The sequence below is a fragment of the Solanum stenotomum genome, chromosome 4 (assembly GCF_019186545.1).
Source record: "Solanum stenotomum isolate F172 chromosome 4, ASM1918654v1, whole genome shotgun sequence".
Taxonomy (NCBI): domain Eukaryota; kingdom Viridiplantae; phylum Streptophyta; class Magnoliopsida; order Solanales; family Solanaceae; genus Solanum; species Solanum stenotomum.
In genome coordinates, this window is record NC_064285.1 from 21548803 (window position 1) to 21573040 (window position 24238).

General features: G+C 32.6%; 2 protein-coding genes and 1 pseudogene across 2 annotated transcripts; all 3 read right to left on the reverse strand.

Annotated features, from left to right (window-relative positions):
- Positions 1-2885: 2885 nt before the first annotated feature.
- Positions 2886-9105, reverse strand: LOC125861352 (replication protein A 70 kDa DNA-binding subunit B-like; annotated as a pseudogene).
- A 1980-nt stretch (positions 9106-11085) lies between these two features.
- LOC125861353 (uncharacterized) lies at positions 11086-12597 on the reverse strand. Its single transcript, XM_049541273.1, has 4 exons — positions 12249-12597; positions 11760-11934; positions 11300-11386; positions 11086-11209 (listed from the first exon to the last, which is right to left on the reverse strand). Exons 1-4 carry the CDS (start codon positions 12595-12597, stop codon positions 11086-11088), a joined length of 735 nt encoding a protein of 244 aa, XP_049397230.1.
- Positions 12598-18586: 5989 nt separating this feature from the next.
- LOC125861354 (uncharacterized) lies at positions 18587-20203 on the reverse strand. Its single transcript, XM_049541274.1, has one exon. It carries the CDS (start codon positions 20201-20203, stop codon positions 18587-18589), a length of 1617 nt encoding a protein of 538 aa, XP_049397231.1.
- Between the last annotated feature and the right edge of the window lie 4035 nt (positions 20204-24238).

The following is a 24238-nucleotide window of genomic DNA, read 5'->3' on the forward strand; positions in this document are numbered from 1 at the left end:
TTTTTTTATATTTAAAAATTGCGTAAAAATACTATAAATCATGATAATTGACAACATAAAATATGTTTTGAAAAAAATACAAAAAATTCCACTGATTCTTGAAGTGAATCTATCGTAAAAATACTATAAATCATGATAATAGACAACATAAAATATTTCAAAAATGTTGTATGTGGGTAGTCTTATTATGCTTTTAAATAGCGTCAAAGAAAGTACAGGTTTGTGATTAAAAAACTTATTCCTTTATCCACACAAACAATCGCTTCAAAAACTCGGTTATTAGCCCCAAAACATACCATTTATATTATTGAGCCCGTGCATAGCACAGACAACATTATCTAAGTATATATTAGAAGAGAGAGTTTGAAGGCAGTTTCAACATGCCTACTTCTTTCAACATGTTAGCTTAATGTCAAATAATTTAAAAATAAGGATATTTCAGTCATTTTGGTCTATCAAAAAGCTGATTCATCAAAGATACGTGTCTTTCTTCTATAAAAGGTAAGGGCAAATTGGTCACTGAACCATATTGTATGTGGCAACTTAATAGCCTAAAGTCCTTTGTGTGCATTAATATTGCTCCACCTGTTAGCCAACATTAAAGTCATCTCTATCTTCTTTGTTTTCTCTATTCAATATTAGAATTATAATTAGAATAGTTGTTGCAAAAATTCAAGGTTGTGATGATGATTGTCTTCTATGTTTCTTCGAGAATGAGAAAATTGATAGTAGTGTAAGAGAGCAATCGGACCCGTATCTTGGCGGGGCAACCCGAATGGCAGGTTATCCTGCAACCGGTGCTTGCAGCCATGGCGGTGATTCCAAACCAATCTCTCTTATCGTATTACAAATTCGAGCTTCAATGTTTAAATTTGGCCAAACACATACACAACCCCTCAAACTTGGCCCAATTTTTCATTTTGGCACTCCAACTTAGCCTTGTTCCATTTTAACCCTTGAACTCCATTTTTTCTGTTCCATTTTAACACAAAATACTATTTTTATGATTCTTTATTTTATATATATTCTTCAAATGCAACTTCTTATTTTAAATCGACACGTGTCAATTAATTTTAGTTAAAAAAATTAAAAATTAACAAAAAAATTTAAAAAATAGACGTGTGCCTGTTAATTTTCATAAAAAAATTAAACATTCGCAAACGAATATAAAAATTTTCAAATAATAATATTATTTTTTGAGATTTCTCTGTATTTTTGCATGAAAATAAATTGACGAAAGTTCTTTGATTTTCTTTCTTAAACATTCAATTAATTAAATAACACTACTTATTTATTTTTTCTATCATCTAGGCTATCTAAATTTAACGCAAATACTCACTTTTAATTTTTAATATAAATCAATACGAATAAAAAAACTCATCTTCAATACGAGTAAAAAAAGACTCTTGCTCATTGCTAATAACACTACTAAAAAATGTTACCAACACAATTTCGTCGGTTATTTTTCACACAAAAATACATAACACTCTTAAAAAGAAATTATTATTTTTTAAAAAGAATTATTTTTTGTTAATTTTTAATTTTTTTAACTAAAATTAACTGACACGTGTCGATTTAAAATAAGAAGTTGCATTTGAAGAATATATATAAAATAAAGAAATCATAAAAATAGTATTTCGTGTTAAAATGGAACAGAAAAAATGGAGTTCAAGGGTTAAAATGGAACAAGGCTAAGTTGGAGTGCCAAAATGAAAAATTGGGCCAAGTTTAAGGGGCTGTGTATGTGTTTGGCCTTTAAATTTCGTAGGTTCTATTGAAAATCGCCTCTTTACCTCCACAAGATAAAGGTGAGACTACACTGACTTGTTGTTGTTGCAGTTGGAAAATTTCGCAGCTAAAAAAAATACACCAGAATTTCTCATAAAAGTAGCCTGAAGAATTCAACTACTTCAATACCATGCCATAACATGACATTTTTAATTATTTGTGTGTTTGCATATTTTTGCGGATTTAATTTTATTGTTTTTGTTATTTGTTGAATCCAAATATGATTCTTTTGATATTTGGAATAGACACGTAACAGTGCTTTATGTTTAATCCATCGCTCGCCTTCTATCGCAGCATATGGCAGTATGTACCTTTTAGAGACAGAAAGAGCATACTCAAGTTGTGCTGTAAGGTAAGTATTCATTTTCACTATTAGCTTTTTGTTTCTTGGTTCATTTTGTTGACCGTTTCTATTCTTTCGAAAATTTGTTTGACATTCAAAAATCGATTTGAGCATGAAATCAGTAGACAATGAAGAAGAAACAGAGCAAGTAGTTTTAGAGCTCTTTATGCGTGTGATGGTGTTTATCAGGTAAATTATTATATCGTTTTTTTATTATCATTTTTTGGTTATCTCTATTTGTTTTTTGATTATATTTTTTTGGGTTCTACTTAGAGATTTCTCTGCATCCAAAGAAGACCCAATTCGATTCTTCTGATTCTAGGCAGATTAGGTTGATTTACTACATCTGTAGAATTTGAGTCTGTTGAATCCATTAATTTGAGGTGAAAAATCTGGTAGCACAAGAATTTATTCCTCATAGCAATAGATTTGACTAAAAAAATAATTAAAAGTCACAACTTTTTAAAAGGGAAGGGAAGGAATTAAGTTAGAGTGGAACACACTGGGTTATCTTCTTTTCTCTTTAGCAAAAGGAATTATTATCTTCAATTTTTGTTCTCTTTTATGGCTTTTGGGTTCTACTTTGAGGTTTATCTCCATCCTCTGCAAATTTTAATGGAAGAAGAAAACCCAATTTGATTCTTTTGTTTCTATGTATACTAGGGTGGGGAGGCCCGTGGCAAGCACGGGCCCAATAGTCAAAATATTATGGTTGTAAAAATATTTTAATATTAATGAATCAAGGGTCAGGGCGTTTGTAGAAGATGGATAATATCATATATTATATTATGTACTATTAGAAATATTCAAAATATGTACAATAGACATCAGTATGATGTCGATTTGAACGATTTGCACATACTAACTAATGTAATATAACCAAAATAATATAGTACATGTTGCAGTTTTGGTATATAAGATTAGCATGTCATTGTTTATCATATTTAGAGGACGTTGCAGTTTGCCTCTCCATAGCTAATCTTCCTCATGCAAAAAACCAGAGCATAGGGAGAGTCATTCATTATATTGTCCCTATTATAAGCAAAAGTGACAAAATGGTGTGAGGGAGTTCCTGTAATTAGACAGTTTAAAGTCTGTTAGAAACTGCAAATATGGCAACACATAGCAAAGCAATTTTAATATAGGGATCAAATAGAAAGGAAATCATGGAATCATGATAAAAGTGATAGATTCCCTGTTGAATCTCTGTGTGATTGGCCTAATAGTCTATGGTGAATGAGATTAGCTAGTAAACACAAACCTCGTTCCTATTCTTCCTATTGATAACTGTGTATTATAGTGTATGACATCATAACAAAGTAGAATAAGACAAATGTAGAAGAATGTATGCAGTGCAAGTTATCCAGAAAAACATGTAAGTAGGCTTCTATTGCAGTGTGAAATGACAAACATTAACCAAAGAGCAAAAGGAGGCTACAGTTTTATAGTATCACAAACACACAGCAGACATAAGGATTTCTTTGACTGTGATTTACATGAATGTGAGCAACATTGTTCATAATAAAATGACAAAAGTCCAAGTCTGTTTTTTAGTTTTGAAAGGCAGTTCGATTGGATGTGAGTTGAGCTGTTGCAAGGAGTAGAAATAGGAAGGAGTAAGAAATTAGGGTCAGTGTGCAAAAGAGCTGCTGCTAACTGTGAAGTAATGAAGGTGGTCAATTGTTATAACTAAAATAAGCTAATTCAACAGTCAGCATGAGATGAGGAATTAAAAAGAAATTGATAACCAATTGATTTGAGCATGGATATGAACATGGATAGAGAGTTTTTTGCCTTGAATTAATGTGAGACTTTCCAATGTGATGTGATACATAAACATAACAAAATTGTGAAATTTGAAAGCAGATAAGAGCAAATGCAAAAGCAGCACTATAACATAAGTATGACATTTACAATATTTCACAGGAACTATATGGATACGTGTATAAAAGAAAGTAAACTACAGCTAAAAGTAGAGACTTTTACCAGCAATTTTTGAAATACTTGTAAATATGTGGAATTGATAATTATTGTGACCTATAGTTTGGTGTGAAAGTGAGATGTAGACTGACCTTTTAGACCTTTTTGGTTGGTGTGGGTGGTTCAAATTTTGGCGTCGCATTTGAAGAACCAGCTGCAGTAATTGTTGCCATCACTTCTACCTCACTTATTTCCAAAGGCTTTATCTTTTTAGAAGTCCTATCAGTAGTGCTCTGTGGAGTATGTTGTTTTTCCATGTAGGAAAGAACGGACAAAGTTGTATGCGTGGTATTTGAGCTGGCCCAAGATGACTTCCTTAGCTGAATTTCGAATACTTTGTTTGACAACATCTCATGGACATGATTAAGAGACAATGATTGTCGCTGTAAATGTAACAAGTTAGAACAAACAGTTTAGAAAAAAGCATATGTGGTAAAGTGTTTGTGCTGAAGATATATGGTATTATGACAATATGTGTGTACAAGTAGCTAGTGGGAATGAGAGATAACCTTAGTGCAAGTTATGTCAAATATGTCTTCTGCTGTCATGGACAATAATTTTTCTCCCAATTCAGCAGAGATATATGTTGTGGTTGTAGCAGTACCGTCAATAAGATCAATTTGAAAGCTACAGCTGAAATGATGGCAAGTTTGAAATATGTGTATAATATACGCTATATTTTGTAGAAAGTGTAATTTAGAAGTCAAAAGTATAGTACCGAGGCACTAATGTTGTTTTCTGATTGCATTTTGGACATTCAAAATCCTTTCTATCCTTTGTGGGCTTCTTCTGTTTGCATCCTGAGCATTCAAGCACACAAAAGTCTTAGAATTCATCTAATATGGCCATTTCTGCTTCAACATAGAGCACTCCCATATGTCGGAAGTTTTTATTATTTAGGCAAAGCTACAGAATGAGAAAATTAATAAGGATACTCTCAAATGAGTAGCTTAAAGTATGACTTACAGAAGGTGCTGATGAGATTTCTGCAATAGAGATAAGTTGTTGGCCAGCAGGAGTCACTATCATGGGAGCGACAGATGAGCTTGTTGAGGTTTTCTGTGATGCACCTTAACAACATTGTTTTGTTTTCTTTTGCCCTATTGTTAGAACAGATAATATGTTTAGTAGGTTCTTTACATGCAAATTAAAGCTATAAAATAAATATGAAATGTGAGTACCAGTTGATAAGTGCCACTGCCTGTGGGTAATTCGGATTCACACGTACTGTGGAATTGTACCTAGTCTGCAGTGACAACCCTGTATAACACATAGGTTGTATAATGTTTTGTTATTATCTAAAATTATGTTGGTAAGAAGTTGAGCGCATATGTACCTTGATAAGTAGAGATTCCTATACTCCTTCCAAGGATTACAAGCAGATCTGCCTCTGTTGCCATTTTAGAGGCAATTTCATGTCCTTTTATTTCTCCGAAATCTTCCCATAGAGTGAAGAGAAACTGATTTTTCCTGAGAGTGTGAGAACATAAAGAGAGAGGAGTAAGTACTATGATAACGCTGAGACGATAATTGATGATGTGAGCAAACAAATGCAAAAAGTGGTTACTGATTCAAAATATTTGCAGAAAATGGGAAAATAGAATGTCAAATGTTATACTTACTGATTGTCACAAAGGGTAATTTCTCGACACCTATGATGACTGCGACTTGCGTTTTTTTGAGGACCACAACGAAGAACGATTGCCAGTATATCTGCGTATATAATACATAATGAAATGTTGTAAGTCTTCTGTAGGAGTAAAGATGTATATTTCAGTCTGATAATAGTTATTAGGATGGATATACCAATTTCAGCAGCATAATCAACCATCAGATAAGGAATGCGGTCAAAGCTTGTGATATTCAGCTTGGTTGGCGGTGGAAGTGGATTTTCAACTTCATTAGATGGTTTGATTTGTTTAATTACTGTTTCTTTGTCAAGAATCCAGTAAAATTTATGTATTGGCTTGCCGTATGAAGTTGGTGAGACTTTGACTCTTGCAGTAGAGATGAGGTAGGTATTGATGAGTTTAAGCTTATCTGCATACTGTTTAATTTCGTCAACATACATAACTACCTTAATCTGGCATTCCTGAAAGTAAGAGTTATAGAAAGTTGAGATTAACTAAGTTGAGAGGAAAAGAGCAATATTCATAAGATAAAATATAATAATGAGTTGACCTCTTCATCTTCCAAAATTAAATTTTGGAATGTACATTTCTTGTCAAGGCTTTCTCGTGGGCGTCCTATTTCGACAATTTGAACTTTGCAAATCCAATCTCGTGTTGCTGGTTCTATTTGGTCGATGTTCAATCTTAGTACCATGTTTGTAGGAAATATAGTTAACCAAATAGTAGTATCTACAGGATAACATAAGTATTCAGTCAAAGTACTTGGTTTGTTGTGTTTTTATGAACAGGGCTGAGTAAATTAGGGACATGCAACATTGTTTCGTCTCTTTAGACAAAAGGAAAAAAAGGAATCAAATGAAAGCAGCAGTGTGGAGTAAAATGCACCTTCTAGCTGCATAAATGAGCTTTTGATCTAGTAACAAAGCATTAAGAAACTCTTGTAAAAGCAAGTTAGGACAAACACTGAACATAAAGTACAAACTCATAAAAGATCACACAGCATGTATCATACTATTTACTTTTTCTACCATCTTCATCTCGTAACCATTTATGTGCTATTAGTTCTTTGTCAATCATGAGATACAGTTGTACAATTTCAGAATGTGAAAGTAAGAGATTGACAATCTGATACAAACAAAGCACCTACAGCCAAAATGACCAAACAAAGTATACTACTTCAGAGTTGTACCTCTTACTATTTGGTCCTATGAGATATAGACTGCACAAACATAATAAACTTTGTATGTAAAAAGAAAAAAACAAAATAAAGAACAAATGAAAAGAAAAAGAACAGTGTTGTCATAATAGAAGTACAGTCATGCGTAAATCTGTTAGGGCCCTTTAGCGGAGCTCAATGAAGACATAAAATCAGTTAGCAGTCATTATTAATGTACAAAGTACAATTGCACAACTCTTTTTTCACAGAAAATCTGTTACAGGGACAGAAAATGTTGCAGAATATTAAAACATCAACAATTATCTCTGAAACTTGAGTCAAACCACTACACATTTGGGAAAAACAATATGAAAAAACTTTTTAAAATGTTGGTTGGACATGATATTGTATCACAAAAATGTCTTCTATAGCACACCACCTCATATTAAAAAAAAAAAAAAAGAAGAGATACAGAAGCTAGTGAAAAGTGCTTTAATTTTCATCATTCTGATGAAGACTTAGTGTCTACTGTGTTCATTGCACTTGAACCTCGAAAGACCATGTATAGTGTTTACTGAAGGCACTATCTGATGGCTTATGTATGACTTAGTATCATGGAAGATACAGTTTGCAGAAGAGAGCTAATCTATCACATTTATATCCAAAGGCACCATTTAGCCTTACCAAAAATGTTTCCTATTTTTCATAGAAACTAAACTTTCATGCTACTATTTAAAATTTCAATAAAAAGAAACCAAAAAAAAAGACAAAAGAAAACAGGTATCTTGCAGATACTTTTATCATGTTGGGCATCAAGTTAAAAGCATACTCCTGGGCCCATGGTATATCTATGAAAGATTGAATAGTATTGAAAGCATTAAATATGAACCATCAAACATGAAACTCATAAGGGAGGCTATTACTTTGGCTTTTACATTTGCAATATCAGTACAAATGTAATACCAGAGTAATTGACGTCCAACTAATATCTGTAATTTTGATCTATTTTGATTTTCTGTTTTGGTGAGAAGCAAAATCTGGAAGAAAAATAGAAAATGGGAAGAGGGAAAAGATGAAAAGGGAAGAAATAATACCTGAGAAAGGGAGCAAAAGTTTTTCTTGAATGAAAGGCTATTAAATTTGTGTTGTATGAGTAATATATATATCTATATATATATATATATAAATATGTATTACCATACCCTTATCTAATTTGTTATTTTTATTTTAGAAATATAGAAATTATAAAGGACAAAAAAACTACATGTGTCTTGTTAGAAATTCATGGGGTTTTGGTTGCCAATGAAATTGTGCCAAAAAAGACAGAACATCAGTACATTTGGTAGTCAAAAAAGAGACAAAATCATTACAATTGACTACCTAATGTAATGATTTTGTCTGTTTTTTGGCATAATTTCATTGGCAACCAAAACTGCATGAATTTTGAAGAAGACAGATGTAGTTTTATTGTCCTTTCTAAATAAGGATAAAAAATATTTTTCTATCTATCTATGTATCTATGTATGTATATATATATATATATATATACACACACACACACACACATCAAATCATGTGTCATCTCATCAGTATGGTAGCAAAAATAGTATAGCATTAGCATTTTGTTTTTACTGTAAAATTGAATCTAGGATGATATTTTCCTCTTGTGTAGTGAAGAATCGAACATGCAGTATGCAGTGGAAGTCTGAAGAAGAAAGCTAACTGCATCTTTACTCCATTTTGTGAAGGAGACTGTAGGTAGTGACGACTTTTTACCTCATTCAGATAGTGCAATATGCGATCTTCAGTCTTGCTTTGTCTCAGTTGATTCTCCATCCATATGACTGCAATTTCACAAGCAAACCACATATGATCGTGTAGTCCTGCTGATCTGTTCTACTGCAGCAGAAGGCCACAGAAAGATCCAGCATTTATATGAACAATGTGATGAATTAACTAATAGACTACATGGTCCCAGCAGGGCAGATAGAGTGTGAAGGCTAGCTTAACTAACTCTGTCAGTACCATCAAAAGTGCATATTTGAACCTCTGAGGAGACCTTTGAATGTGGCTACTTAAAAGGTGACTAATGAGCTAATAGAGAAAGACAAATAGATAGCAGTTGCTATTGTGTAGGAACTGCACATTAAACAAATGAAAATGCAGTTAAAAAGTTCAATGCTCACCTTTGCTAATAGCAAATCCATGATTGTTCTTTTATTAGTTTTTTGGAACAATTGCACTTATGATATTAAACTTAAAGGCAAATACAGAAATTTCATTCATCTCGAATGTTTCTCATGTACCAGATATGTTGTTGATTGATAAAGGAAAATAGTAATCATTTGAAGAGTTGGTTGTATTGTCGATAGATACTTTTAAATGTAGTAAGTTTTCACTTACTTCAGTGGTAGCTTTCTTTTCTAAGATGTTCACCGGACAATACATCTATATGAAACTAATTTAGCTGACAATCTGCTCCTACAGATATAATGACATTCACAGAATTAAAAAACCAAGGGTAGTTATTCTCTTATGATGTCCTTTGAGCTTTGTTTTTACCTATGGAAAAGGATCATAGTTGATGTGATTGAATTCAAACGAAATTCTGAATTAGTAATATTCCAAAAATGAGAGAATGAAATAAATGTCTGAATAGCTGAACCTGGGCGACTTGGGGATTATATATCTTGATGGAGGAGTCATCCATTTTTATACCAATGACATTGTATGTTGAGGATAAAATTCGGAAAAGGTTATTGTGGGTGGAGGGGGAATAAATATTGTCATTGTCTGCATTTGCAAGAAAAATAATATAGAGATTAGTGGAAACTAAAACAAAGTGAAATAATATATATCTTCATGCAACTAATTGTTCATTTATAGCTTCTTACTTGAACTGTTAGGCTAAAGGTAGATATTGCATTTCCCTAAAAGTAAAAGACATTTGAATGCTTAATAAGTTGACAAACACACAGAGATCGCTGCTGCTCTATTGTTATAACAAAAATAATGTAATTTAGATTCTTCATTTGCAATATATGTTGAACAATGGATCTAAAAACATTTAGAAATTAAGTAAATCATTAGTGCTAACCTGAGATACCATTCTTTCAATTGTTGCTTTAAGACATTGAATAAGTTTTTTTTCGTTGTGCGTCTGACTTTAGCAGGAAACATGTATATGTCTTATGCAGTACTCCTTCAATGGGAACAAAGTTTGTAATATTAATTGACAAATGTTCAGAAGAAATAAACCCTGAAAGGGATTTCAAAACAAATAGAAAATTGTGGTACCTGGTGCAGTATTGGTACTTCAGCATCTACATTAGCGATGAGGTGCCAACTGATTGAAGCAGTGCGTACAATGTCATTGTTGCAGCACTTTGGTGATGTTCCTATAGATTCTTATTATCTTCATGGTAAGAAGTTCAGTAAGCACAATCATCTTTCGTCCAAATTGAAAACGGCTGACCTACAATGGAAGAGAAAGTATGTGCTTTAGGATATATATATGTCTGTCTTCTCAAAATTAGGAAGAAGAACAAGTTAAAAGCTGCAATGAAAATAAGACAATGTATGGTCTAATTGACGGTATTCTTTAAATATATTAACTCTCTCTTTCAACTGATGACATATGAAATACAGAAGAGTAGAGAAAGCTAGTGTTTACAATGAACATGTGTGCTATAGTCTTAAATTATAAGCAAACTAAATACTTGAAATATATAATATGACACTGTGCAAAAAATGAATGTAAGATTACATATTATATACCTCTGACTAATGAATATTTTCACTGCCTTTGCCTTTTCCTTTACTGCATCCGAAACTTCAGTGATAGTCCTTCTAGCTTTCTCCTACAGTAAGCAAAATTCATAAATGTGTATTTCACATTTTTAGGGACTTTAAATGTGAATGATTTGAGCCTATATGATTACGGGCAGAATTAACTATACTAAGTGGAACAAAAATGCTAAAGCTTTATATATATTTGAAAATTAAATAAATTAAGTTGTAAGCAAATATAGAAGATTAATGTTTCACCAAACTTGAACTGTAAATTTAGACAGAATATGCTTAAGAGGAAAAAAGTATGTACTTTTGATGGAACTCACAGAGTTAGTTAAGTTAATCTTCAGACTCTATCTGCCCTGGTGGGACCATGTAGTCTATTAGTTAACTCATCATGTTGTTGATATAAATGCTGGATCTTTCTGTGGCCTTCTTCTGCAGTAGAGCAGATCAGCAGGACTGCACGATGATATGTGCTTTGCTTGTGAAATTCCAGTCATATGGATGGAGAATGAACTGAGACAAAACGAAGGGCAGTTATTCTCTACCTAGCAAGTTAGCATGAGAACTAAGGTTGTCACTAAACCGCATGGAGCTAAAATGTACCTTCTACTCCTCTCTCTAGCTGAGTTCATTTGCTGCCTTTTGACCACTAAGAAATTGACAATTCTAATCCCCAAATATCTTAAGTTGCTACAATAATTTTAACAGGTTGAGAGAGCAATTCAAAAGGCTACTTTGCATTTACTTTTCAATTAATGTTATGTGATACAAGGTAAAGACCCTACGCTCTTCGACTAAGCTGAAGCTGCAATGAACTATGCTTGATAAAATTTGTTAAATGAACAATAATAAATTCCATAGAAAATGAAGACCTTTGGACTCTTCTCTCGATACACCATGCAACATATAGAAGCAAATATCTTGGTCAATTTTGCATACAAAAAGGATTGATATTCTCAAGACCGAACCAAAAGGATTGATATTCTCACTTCTCAAACAAAAACAACTTAAGATGTGGGTTGAATGCCACAAATAACAACAGAAATGTAAGAATAAGTGTGACAAATCATCTCTACCTGCTTCCTCTGAATGGCGTCTTTTCTTAGCTATGTTGGAAACATTGCTATTGACTTGAGCAGAACCAGCAGCAGAAGGCATGGGATGCAATATCTGGACATCAGGACAATTAACCAGATTCATTTTTGTTGAAATGAAGTCCGTGTTACCACTGCCTGTAGCTACACCCATGTGACCATGTTAATCCTAGACTTTGAAATGAAAAACAAAGGAATACAAACCACATCCACTGCACGCAATTACCATAACAGTGTCTACCACATTCCCAGTTCCACATAAATACTTAGGAGTTAGGTTTAGGTCCAAAGCCAAGCAAAAATTACAACATGCATGCATAGATAAGTAAAGCTTAAGCATAGCACAAAAACCATCACTCAAAAACTGTAAGTCCCTAACCGAAATTGAAAACCATACACAAATTGAATACATAACTGTAAAAAAAAGGTCAACAAGACAGATATAAGCATAATAATACCTTCATCTCTTGATTTAGCACTTCCATTTCCATTTCCATTTGCAGTTGAATCAACCGATGGAGCCCTAGGTGGTGACAACTGCTTTTCCTGAAGATCTCCATCAGCACCAGAAGCTTTACTATTAACTTCTACAACATCATCATCCTCCGCTTCCAAATTTTCTACCATTTTTTGGATCACTGAGACATCCACAGCACGATTTTTAGCAGCTTCTTCCTCCTGAAGTGATACTCTACTTTCCAACTCTTTGAACTTTTCCAAATACATCTTCAGTTTTGCCTCAACTTTAGCCTTTTCATTTTTTAGCTCCTCATTTTTCCTCTTCATATCCTTCAATCGATTCTCCATATTTAACAAATACAAATATGGAGAATCGATTGAAGGATATGCAGAGGAAAAATGAGGAGCTAAAAAATGAAAAAGCTGAAGTTGAGGCAAAACTGAAGATGTATTTGGAAAAGTTCAAAGAGTTGGAAAGTAGAGTATCACTTCAGGAGGAAGAAGCTGCTAAAAATTGTACTGTGGATGTCTCAGTGATCCAAAAAATGGTAGAAGATTTGGAAGCGGAGGATGATGATATTGTAGAAGTGAATAGTAAAGCTTCTGGGGCTGATGGAGATCTTCATGAAAAACATCTCTGCTAAATCTCGCCCAGTCTTTACAGAATCAAAATCTCTCTTAAGATTTTGAATTTCTGTCCACAGTTGTTTTTCACGGTCCATTAGAATTCCTTCGACCAGAGAGAACTCCTTATCACAAAAAGCCGATTTTAGATACGAAATCAGTTCCGGTATAGAGGAAGCTTGCGAAATAGAAGAGGAAACCATTAGTTTCAAATCGTGCGCCTTTCCTGAGTTCTATGTGCTTCTAGTAAGCGAGTTAATCACCGGTTTCGTCTCAACACTCATCGCAAAACCTATTGAAAGTTAAAAACCCAAAATTTTGTGAAGAGAGAAAAGAGTTGTTACCGTTTCGCGAGATGAACTGTGAGAGCGAAGTTCCGGTGCCGGTGAAGAAGACGGCCGGCGAGTGGTTAGTGAGGAGAATTTTGTTGTTTCTGTTTTAGGTGGAAAGTGTCGTAGCACAAGGAAACCAATTAGAAATTACAACACATATATAGTTACAAAATATCATCAATGGTGAGTTAGCTCCAATACGAAAACATACCGAAGATGCAAAAAAGAAAAAAAAATCAAATTCGAGCAAGAGACAAGATTAAGCGATGTAAAATATATTAATAGTGAAAATGACCATATTAACAAAAATACCTTCCCTCACAATGTGAGCTCATATCGTGAGAGATAAAGGTTGATTGGCCAGGACATGGGCCTTGTCACAGGGCAACAGAAGACACTTCATTTGAACATGATTATGTTAACACTTTAAGAGTGAATCTATTTTCAAGCTCAATTACTATCCTCCATGTCCTGATATTCAAGAATTCAATGCCAAAAAATTGATTGGATTTGGAGAAAATACCGATCCACAAATCATATCGATATTAAGATCCAACAACACATCCGACCTTCAAATTTTACTAAAAAATGACCACGGAATTTCTGTACCACCTGATCATTTTGATTGTAGTTAAACTCAATAATTAATGTGATGAAATATCCCCTATCTTTCATGGATAATATATTGATCTTATCTCAGCATGCTAGCCGCTACTTCATTTCGTATTTAATATGCCTTACTTAAAATGTTGTAAAAGTATTAAGTTACTATGTTTATTTTGCACACATTTATTAATTCATTGATACTTATTATTGTATCAAAGCTGGTACAACTGTGCAGGCATGAGGAAAATGCATCAAAATGAATGTATTCCAGGGAAAGTAAGCGAAATTTGCAGTACTATTATTACCTGTCCTTTGTCGTTTTCGTCCTCGTCATCATTCTAATCATGACCTAAAAAATGCCTGTCAGAATCTCTATCTACATAATCCACTTTCCTGCCAGTTTAATGGATGAGGAGAGGAAAATGAATGGTCCTTTTATAACTTAGTATAGACCTTGACTTAATGACTATAGCAGTGCTATAATGTCATATGAAACTTAGAATGTACATTTTGATAAAGAAAGCACTTTTATGAACTCAGGGAAGAATATATTTTAATAAACTCAAGGAAGGTTCAGCTTCTTTGGTTGAATACAAAAATAATACAAAATTCTCTCGTAGTCAGATATTACAAGACATTTATAAACTACTTGTTACTATTAGGCATTTGATTCGAAAATAAGATTAAGTTATTTCTAGAAAGCTCCATTACCTGCAAGTCATCAAGTCTGTCACCATATTTTGGATTCAAACAAGTAAATTACTGAATAATAGACTATTTGCCATAACTTCAAGAACTTCCCGCCAACCTAGATATATAATTAATTTAAAAGAAAACTATAACTCTGACTTTTTACAGAGAAAAGTTAATACATCAAATTGACCTGCTGGATTCACATATCCAATCGAAATTAGTAGTTTGGAGCAAAAGTACCGGGTTGAAAAATCCTCAGTACTATAGAAGAGAAACATGGACTTGTTTTATTGCATACCAAAAGCATAAAGAAATAATTGAAGAATTGTTCAATTGAGAAAGAGATGGCAAAAAAGAGTCTTTCAACAGATCTACACGCACAAATAGATAAGGTGAAAGAGAAGCAAGATGTAATGCATGTCCAAACTAAATATAGGCAATAAACGATATTTTCCTAGATGAAATGAACAACAAAAAATAAGAAGAACAAAGACAGAAGAGAAAGAATAAAAAGGAATTACGATGTGGGGCTACTTGTCCTCATCAACATTTCTCGTGTTTTGAAGCTTAATGTTCAGATATTGATGAACTGAATGTAGTGTTCCTCTAATAGAAAAATCGTTCTTCAATTCCACAGTCACTTCTCTGCCCACCAGATCCTTGAAGTATGAAAAAAAAACTACAGGAAAACACAATGGACGAAGGGCAAAATGAAGTTAGAACATAGACCAAATAAACTCATGAGAAAAAAATTTAAATAAGAATTAATTTAAATAAGGTAAATAATTGTACTGTAGAACACTGGAAGAAAACAAAGTAGACGTCAATTGTATAGAAAGTAGGTATGAATGAAGAAGAACATACAACAATAAGAAAGAGGGACGAACGAACAAGTAACTTGAATATTTTTCAGTCAGCTTCGCTGACTCTACACTGTAATTATGAATAAGCAAGCAAGGATCAAAAGTACTAATTGCAAAGTATGGAAAATATTTTTCAATCTCAAATGGGTCAAATTCAGAAGAATTCAAAAATCATACAAAATTTTTACTGAACAATCTGTGGCAGACTACAACGCTTGGTGAGTCGCTTATCCTCTATGCATAGAAGTAATGTAGATTGAACTCCTGATAAAATGGTTGAACGCATTAGAAAGTGTAAAAATTAAAAGAGAACATATATAAGGACTATTGATCCATTTTTCACATATTACATACTATATAAAACAAAATGAATCTCAGAAGAATGTAGAAGTAACAAATATATTTATAAATATATGTCCTTTTCTTTGTATAAGTTAATCAGAAAAGAATTCCAAGATTCCTTCCTTTTCAATATCATTTTTGTGTGAAAAAAAAAACTCAAAGATCTTCAAATCATTTTCAGTTAAATAATTATTCTAAAATTGTTTGTACATTAGCTATAACGTCATTACGTAGTTATGTACCTTGACTTAAGTGTGAAAATTCTATCTGGACAGACCAAAATGGTTTATCTCCTCCAAACGTTTCTGATGCTAACTCTGACTGTCATTTTCTCTGCCAAACAACAGTTTTCAGTTAAAGAAAATAAGAAAGAATGGATAAATTTTTTGGTGAGAAAATCAAATTAATCGGGGAAATTTAATAAGAGTTATGTATGTAACTTATATTTTATCTATAGATGACGAAAAGTTGATGCTCATTGACAATACATAAAACGCAGAGAAATGTATAGTTGTGAAATTAGTCAGACCTCCAAATCGTCAGACGTAAATGGAGGTAAAATTGAGACCAAAGTAATATCAACTATTAACTCTTACTTATCTTTAAAAACAGCTGAAGTAAAATAATCTGAAATCTAAGAATGTATAGCATGAGGGTGCTTAGTTGTTACATTTGTTGGTTTTAAAAGTATCATGAGAATGCTTTTCGAATAATTTCGTCATAAACTACATTATATGTAGAATGATCATTTCTGTCCTCTGCTGTAGGCGGGCGTATTAATATTTTTACGTTGTCTGAACATTTTGCTCGAGATAAAGCAACATAAAGTTGTCCATGTGAAAAAACTGGTTCACGCAAATATATTCCAACAAAATCTAATGTTTGACCTTGAGCTTTGTTTATAGTCATAGCAAAACATAGCCTTATTGGAAATTGTGTTCTTTTGAAGGGAACTGGTAGCTTCTCATCTTTTGATGCCAGTAATGGTATCTTTGGAATAAAAACATGTTTATTTTTATAATCACCACTGGAAATAGTAGCACTGATAACATGTGACTTAAAATCATGACATATCAATCGTGTACCATTGCATAAACCTTCAGTAGGATTTAAGTTTCTTAATAATATAACTGGACAATTTTTTTTCAAAGTTAATCTATAAGGTGGTAAGTTAGCAGGATGTAAGGTATGCAAGAAATCTTCAAATTGGCACTGATCATTTGGTTCTATTGTTTCATCAATAGTTGTATAGAATGTAACATCATCGGGAAATCTATGTATAAGCATGTCATTTATTTCATCAACAAAATCATTTTTTGTTCTCAAAATAATACGGGAAGTTATAAAAGATGGATTAGAATAGAATGTACGAAAATCAGGATAAGTTACATTAAACAAAAGATTCAAAGATTCTATTTCATGTGTAAAGGGAATGACAAAATTATTGGGAATTTCAATTTTGTTGCAGTTGTTAGTTTTTTCTTGTCCATTTCCAATTCTCATTAAATATGCACAAAATGCTGGATCTTTTTTTGCACACATGTTTTCAGATAAGCACAATTTTTCGAGATGATTCCAAATATGAGAGTATAATAAACTTTGACTAATAAAGTCTTCCTTTTTCCCATTACGAACAACAGGAAGTGTTTGTCTAAAGTCTCCCCCAAAAACTACTACTTTTCCACCAAAAAGTGTTTTTGTATTCATAAGATCTTTTAAAAGTGTATCAAGAGCTTCAATGGTGTTTTTTTTGCCATTGAGACTTCATCCGAAACAATTAACTTTGAATCTCGAATTAGAGTTGCTAATGAACTTTGTTTACTAATATTGCAAGTGAAATTTTCATCGATGTCAATAAGAATTTTGAAACGTGAATGAGCTGTTCGTCCTCCTGGAAGTATTGAAGCTGCGACACCAGAACTTGCAGTTGCCAAAGTTGTGCATCCTTTTGTTCTTATAGCAGCCAACAAAGCTCGATAAAGAAAAGTTTTTCCAGTTCCACAGGACCATCAATGAAAAAAGCTCCTGATTTATTGGAATATACTCTTTCAAGAATTATGTCATATGCCCTTTTTTGTTCAACATTTAATTTGCTTTGTAGATGTATATCTTCTTCAGAGACTATTATATTTCTTTCGAAATATATTTCTTTCGCCTCATTAGTTGTTTTAAAAAAGCTAACATTTCCAAATATATCTTTGAATTCATTTATGTTATGTCCCATTGAAAGTAGAACTTCATTGATATGATTTAAAACTAACTGCTGGATATCATTTTTTGTAATAGTTGAAATTCTTTTAAAATCTTCTGACATAGAGTCTTCATATTTTTTCCAAAGATCTTTTGGGTTACCAGTATTACAATTAACTAATAATGTTGCAAATAATCTTCTTAAACTATAAGGCATTTGATAGCTTACAGCTTCAGACATACACTCAATTAAGTTGTTATCAGAATGTAATAAGCCTCTTTTTTCTGCAGTTTCTCTAAATGTAGTGTAGCATTTTCCATCCATTGTACGTAGATCTTCGTATGATTTTGGTCCTCTTATGTTCATTAGAAGCAACCTAAGATAATATCTTTCTCCTTCGGTTGGATGACATGTGACAATACGTCCAATAGTAAGGCGTTGTTTTCGACGTGACCACATTTTGTATGATGATGACCATACAAAGTGTTGGGGAAACTCTTTATATAGTAAATTGAGATTTATAGCATCGTTATTCATTTTGTTCATAAGAAAAAATTCTGTTAACATCGTTTTCTTTATCATTGGATTGTTTATTATTTGATCGATAGTTTGGTTATTTTTGAAAGAAACAAATTGTTGTCCATCAAGATGCAATTGCAATTGGCAAACACTTGGAGTCATTTCACTTATTGAAAAAGCAAACAGCGCCACACAGCTTCTGGAGGAGAAACCCATCTAGCAGATTGGTATTCTTTCATTTCATCTATTTCTACATTAGTATCATTATTATGTACAGAGAATGCAATTTTGTCATGTCCTTTGCAAATATATTTGTAAATGTATTTGATAACCTTAATGTCATAACATATTTCAACATTAATATGACAACCGAATTTCTTCAGTAAAAACGGATTGTACGGGACAATCCAAGAATTATCAATGTTGTGTCCTCTAACTTTGATTGGTGTGATCATTTTTGGTCTTTTGTAAAGAGGATACGAATTCTTTCCTTTGGTTGTTTGTTCAGTAAGTTGTTTTGGATATTTAAACTTACATTTTCCTTCTTTTTGCATGCAAGAATTTGAAGGATTTAAATAGCCACAAGGACCATGGATCATGTGCTTGGTCACAAGTTTGTATAGATTATGATCAATATGAGGATCAGGTAATTCAGCACATACAATTTTATCATATGATTGTGGTGTTAGCAATTTATATCCATCCATAAGTATAATGAGAAAATGGGCATGTGGAAGACCTCGTTTTTGAAACTCAATTGTATACATAAAAGCTGCAATCTTTTCAAATATGTTGGTTTTTTGAATATCTGTTTTAAGTTCTTCTACTTTTGCTCTGAATACTCTACTAACTAAATCAGGTCTGTTTTGAACTTCTTCCATTGGCTGTAAATGTTCTTGTATTTCAGGCCAACAAGGATTACAAGTCATCGTCAAAAATATGTCTGGTTTTCCAAAATGTTGTACCAAAGCAATGGCATTCATATATCTTCGACGCATATCTCTTGGGCCTCCTATGAAACTACCAGGAAGGAATTTTCGTCTGCCAATATTGGAAGCATCTCTTTCTCCTTGCCTCAATAAATCAATAATTCCTTGAAAGGCTTCAACTCTAAATAGATCTTGATTAAATGAAACAAAATCTAATCTTTGTGTCTCAAGTTTGATATATTGGTCAACTATGTATTGTTGAAATACCCTTCCAGAATGTAAAGTTTCATTTGGTTCTTCATCTCTTATTTGAATTTTATAACAATAATATTCACGACAAGAAACAGTCTCTCTTTTTCTTAATCCTTTTGATAAAACTGTAGATTCGATGTGAAGGAGTCTATCAATAGAAGTCATGTTCTTTATACTTGGTAGCTGCTCATATTCACAAGAAATTTGTGTTTTGGAATAACTATATGTCTTGTTGAATTTTTTAATACCACAATGCCAGCCATTTTGACCATAAGGAAACAATAGTGGATATTGTGATGGGTCATAACATCCATAATAGTAATTGACCAATTGGGTTTTGTTACTATGAGTGTAAATTCGAATATGTGGTGTGGGAATTTTATCATTTAATTGATCTTCAATCCAAATTGCCCCAACTTCGGATGCAGTTGGTAAGTTATATGTTCTTTGGTCTAAATTGGAACTTGAGTTTAGAGCAATGTAAAATTCAGATAAATTTGGAACAACTGTTAACGATCTTAGAAAAGTAGAATAAGGATTAAGTTTGAGCATATCCATGAGCTTTGTAACAATCAGCTCATTAAGATTATCTGATAACGTCATTCGATTTGTTAGCTCATTTTCATTATCATAGAAATATAATTGTAATTTTTTTGCTTTTCCTGTTGAGGGTATCAAATCATCAATGAAGTGATACATTTGTCCTTGCACTTTAAATGTATAGATGCCACGATTTCTCTTTGCTAATTCTCTATCATAATGTACTCCAAGTGAAGTGAAGGCAAACATATTATTGTAGGCTCTACTGTAAGTGCGAAAATGTTGACATTCTTTGGAGTCACCCAAGAACAAATTGTGCAACTCAGTAGGCATGTTATGAGAAGTTAGTCTAATTGATCCATTATCACAACAAAAACCTGGTGATTCATATTGAAACCTTTTTGCTACACAAAATTTGCAATTTGGAACTTTCTTTAAAAGCAAGTAATCTTTTGGCAATAAATTATCATTTTGTAGATTGACTTACTTATTTGTACCTGTGCATGGTAAAAAGCAATTATTTGTTATATATAAAGTCAAAACAATACATTGTTTTTAATGATTTTGGTAGAAAGAAGCATACCTTTATTTGCAGTACGTCTTGAACTTAATTTGCTTGCAACATGAGATGCAGTTGATGTTGATCCTAGTATGAGGAATAGAAATATTTAGAGATAGCTAGGTAATTATTAAAAATGAATATAGTCAAAATAGCTGAAGTAATATTTCTGAACTGACCTAGTTCGAAGGTAGATAAGCAACTAACTATATGTTCTCCTCTAGTTGAAGTACCTGGTAGGTTTGTAGGTTTGGAAGCTGCAACTACAAAATGAGCAAAATAAATCTATTAAGAGTAGGTTAGTTGAAGGGTGTAACTATAGCTATAGATGTTCAGAAGAGAGATTTCACAGAAGGAAGATAAGAATATGCTTAGCTAACCTTGTTGAGGAGATAATGAAGAAGTGCTAATTGTAACAGCAGCAGTACTATTTGATTGATGAAGGATTTTTTGTCTTTTTGATTAAGCCCTTTTTTCTCTTAGCTGGGATAAAAGTAATTCTTTTCTCTCCGGTGACATTTGTGCATATCTAGTACGTCGACGCAAATTTCTGTCAGAAGTTGTTTCTTGGGTAGGCACATTATCTCTATTTTCTTCCATTCCTGTTTCAAGTAATTCATGATTTGGTAAAATAATTTATAACCTAATGTAATGTGGGAAAAATACATAGAATTGACAATAAAAAAGGCATGTGCCAGCACGAGCCCAATATGGACTAATGACAAACATCATATAAGTATTACAACATTTCGATGGAAGTATGCATAGAAAACCTCTTCAATTGATTTAATGAGTACTTCTTCCTACAATCATTGCATGATATGTTGTCTTCGAAGACATAAGATTGTACGTTACAACAAATCAAAGATAACTTATCTAATAGAAGATGTTTTGACAGTTTCAAGCTCGTTTGGTAGTTCAACAGCCATATAAACAACTTTATGTTGCTGCGAAGGATGAATCTATTGTTATTATTGTGTTGGACAGTTTTGATCATTCGAAGAATGGAAAGGAAAAACATAACTTCATTAGGTTGTCTCGCACCATCAGTAAAGCAAGATAATTATTGCAAATATTCTGTGGAAGTAAAAACACTATATACTCCAAAATTCTGTGTAGAATAAACAATATTCTCATGATGATTCACTATTAGCACTAAAATAGACTGAAGACACCATATGGGAAATAAATCAGACATATTCTACGCATTTGCAAATGACTTGTCACCATTTGAAAGCACCCAACATTTATTCATACATGTAAAGTGATTCTGCTTAAAAAATACGAATAATCTTCGGCTCTTCCTATTGTCAAAGTTGCATCTATTTGGAGGAATAGAAATATTTAGAGATAGGTAGGTAATTATTAAAAATGAATATAGTCAAAATAGTTGAAGTAATATTTCTGAACTGACCTAGTTCGAAGGTAGATAAGCAACTAACTATATGTTCTCCTCTAGTTGAAGTACATGGGACGTTTGTAGGTTTGGAAGCTGCAACTACAAAATGAGCAAAATAAATCTATTAAGAGTAGGTCAGTTCAAGCGTGTAACTATAGCTATAGATATTCATAAGAGAGATTTCACAGAAGGAAGATAAGAATATGCCTAGCTAACCTTGTTGAGGAGATAACGAAGAAGTGCTAATTATAAGAGCAGCAGTACTATTTGATTGATGAAGGGTTTTTTGTCTTTTTGATTCAGCCCTTTTTTCTCTTAGCTGGGATAAAAATAATTCTTTTCTCTCCGGTGACATTTGTGCATATCTAGTACATCGACGCAAATTTCTGTCAGAAGTTGTTTCTTGGGTAGGCACATTATCTCTATTTTCTTCCATTCTTGTTTCAAGTAATTCATCATTTGTTAAAAGAATTTATAACCTAATGTAATGTAGGAAAAATACATAGAATTGACAATAAAAAAGGCCTGTGCCAGCACGAGCCTAATATGCACTAATGACAAACATCATATAAGTATTACAACATTTCGATGGAAGTATGCATAGAAAACCTCTTCAATTGATTTAATGAGTACTTCTTCCTACAATCATTACATGATATGTTGTCTTTGAAGACATAACATTGTACTTTACAACAAATGAAAGATAACTTATCTAATAGAAGATGTTTTGACAGTTTGAAGCTCGTTTGGTAGTTCAACAACCATATAAACAACTTTTAGTTGCTGCGAAGGATGAATCTGTTCTTATTATTGTGTTGGACAGTTTTGATCATTCGAAGAATGGAAAGGGAAAACATAACTTCATTAGGTTGTCTCGCACCATCACTAAAACAAGATAATTATTGCAAATATTTAATCATGTTTAGAATTGGTAAAATCGAACAAATTAGTTCATGGCACGAGTTAAGTTAAACGAAAAGTAATATTGTATACTTAACAAAATTGCAGAAAGCATAGTTGCTATGTAATTATACATACATAGCAACATGATGTCAATAGAAAATATAAGCTAAAGGTTTTTTTTCCCGAAGTAAAAACACTAAGTACTCCAAAATTTTGTGTAGAATAAACAATATTCTCACCATGATTCACTATTAGCACTAAAATAGACTGAAGACGCCATATGGGAAATAAAGCAAACATATTCTATGCATTTTCAAATCACTCGTCACCATTTGAAAGCACCCAACTTTTATTCATATGTGTAAAGTGATTTTGGTTAAAAAATACGGATAATCTTCAGCTGTTCGTACTGTCAAAGTTCCATCTTATCTCCATTTTCATGAAATAAAATCTAAATAAGAGAAATTGCTAAAAGATTGCACGCACTTCCTAGCTTGAAAGGTTGTTATAATATGCTTTTGAGGTACAGGAATATAAAGAGGTTTCATGAGTGGTGCTTTCGTGAGGGAGTAGAAGCAACTATTAAGATTATGAATTTGGGGCAATAATTTTTACCAACAATTCCATTAAATGTACAGAAAACATGTGATTGTAAATCAAATCCATCGCTAGAGCAATTTATAAACTTAAAATCTTGAATCATTCTTTGTCATAGCTACTTAAAACTAACCGAAAATAGGAGAGGGGAAATAAAATAGACGCGATAGTACTGGTGAAGGCATTTTCTTTCCATTCTTAAGATGGAAACTTTTAACCAAACCTATAGCAATTGTAATCAGAAAAAGGATATGATATTTTGAAAAGAAAATGGTCCAATAAAATCTTAACAGAGCAAAGTGAAAAAGTCATGTAGCTAAGGGAAAAAATGTGATATTTACAACTGATAAACTCATCAGTATATCATGATCAGTTGGCAGTGTAGGATTAAAACTCATACTATCCAGCACAAGCAATATGGAGCTGTCGTCACACAAATACACATATTACTGTAAAGGTTGCCTCTTTAAATGAAAACTTTTTACATGTTGTAGCTCCTATCAGACAGAATTTAAGGAGTGGTGTCTAATGATGTACTCTTAATTTTTGTGACCTTAATTTTCATCAGCCTTGTTGCAAGCAAGCCAAAAAAAATTTCATGTGCAGTGAACTATTTCAATTTAGAACAAAGTACTTTCGT

Bases quoted from the DNA above. Each gene is read 5' to 3' on its own strand.
- LOC125861353 (XM_049541273.1), bottom strand. From the start codon at position 12,597: ATGGAGAATCGATTGAAGGATATGAAGAGGAAAAATGAGGAGCTAAAA. The intron at 11,935-12,248 runs GTATTATTATGC...ACATGGGTGTAG, and splicing joins TGCTAAATCAAGAGATGAAG to CTACAGGCAGTGGTAACACG. The intron at 11,387-11,759 runs GTCACACTTATT...AAATTATTGTAG, and splicing joins GAAGCAGGTAGAGATGATTT to CAACTTAAGATATTTGGGGA.
- LOC125861354 (XM_049541274.1), bottom strand. From the start codon at position 20,203: ATGACGTTATCAGATAATCTTAATGAGCTGATTGTTACAAAGCTCATG.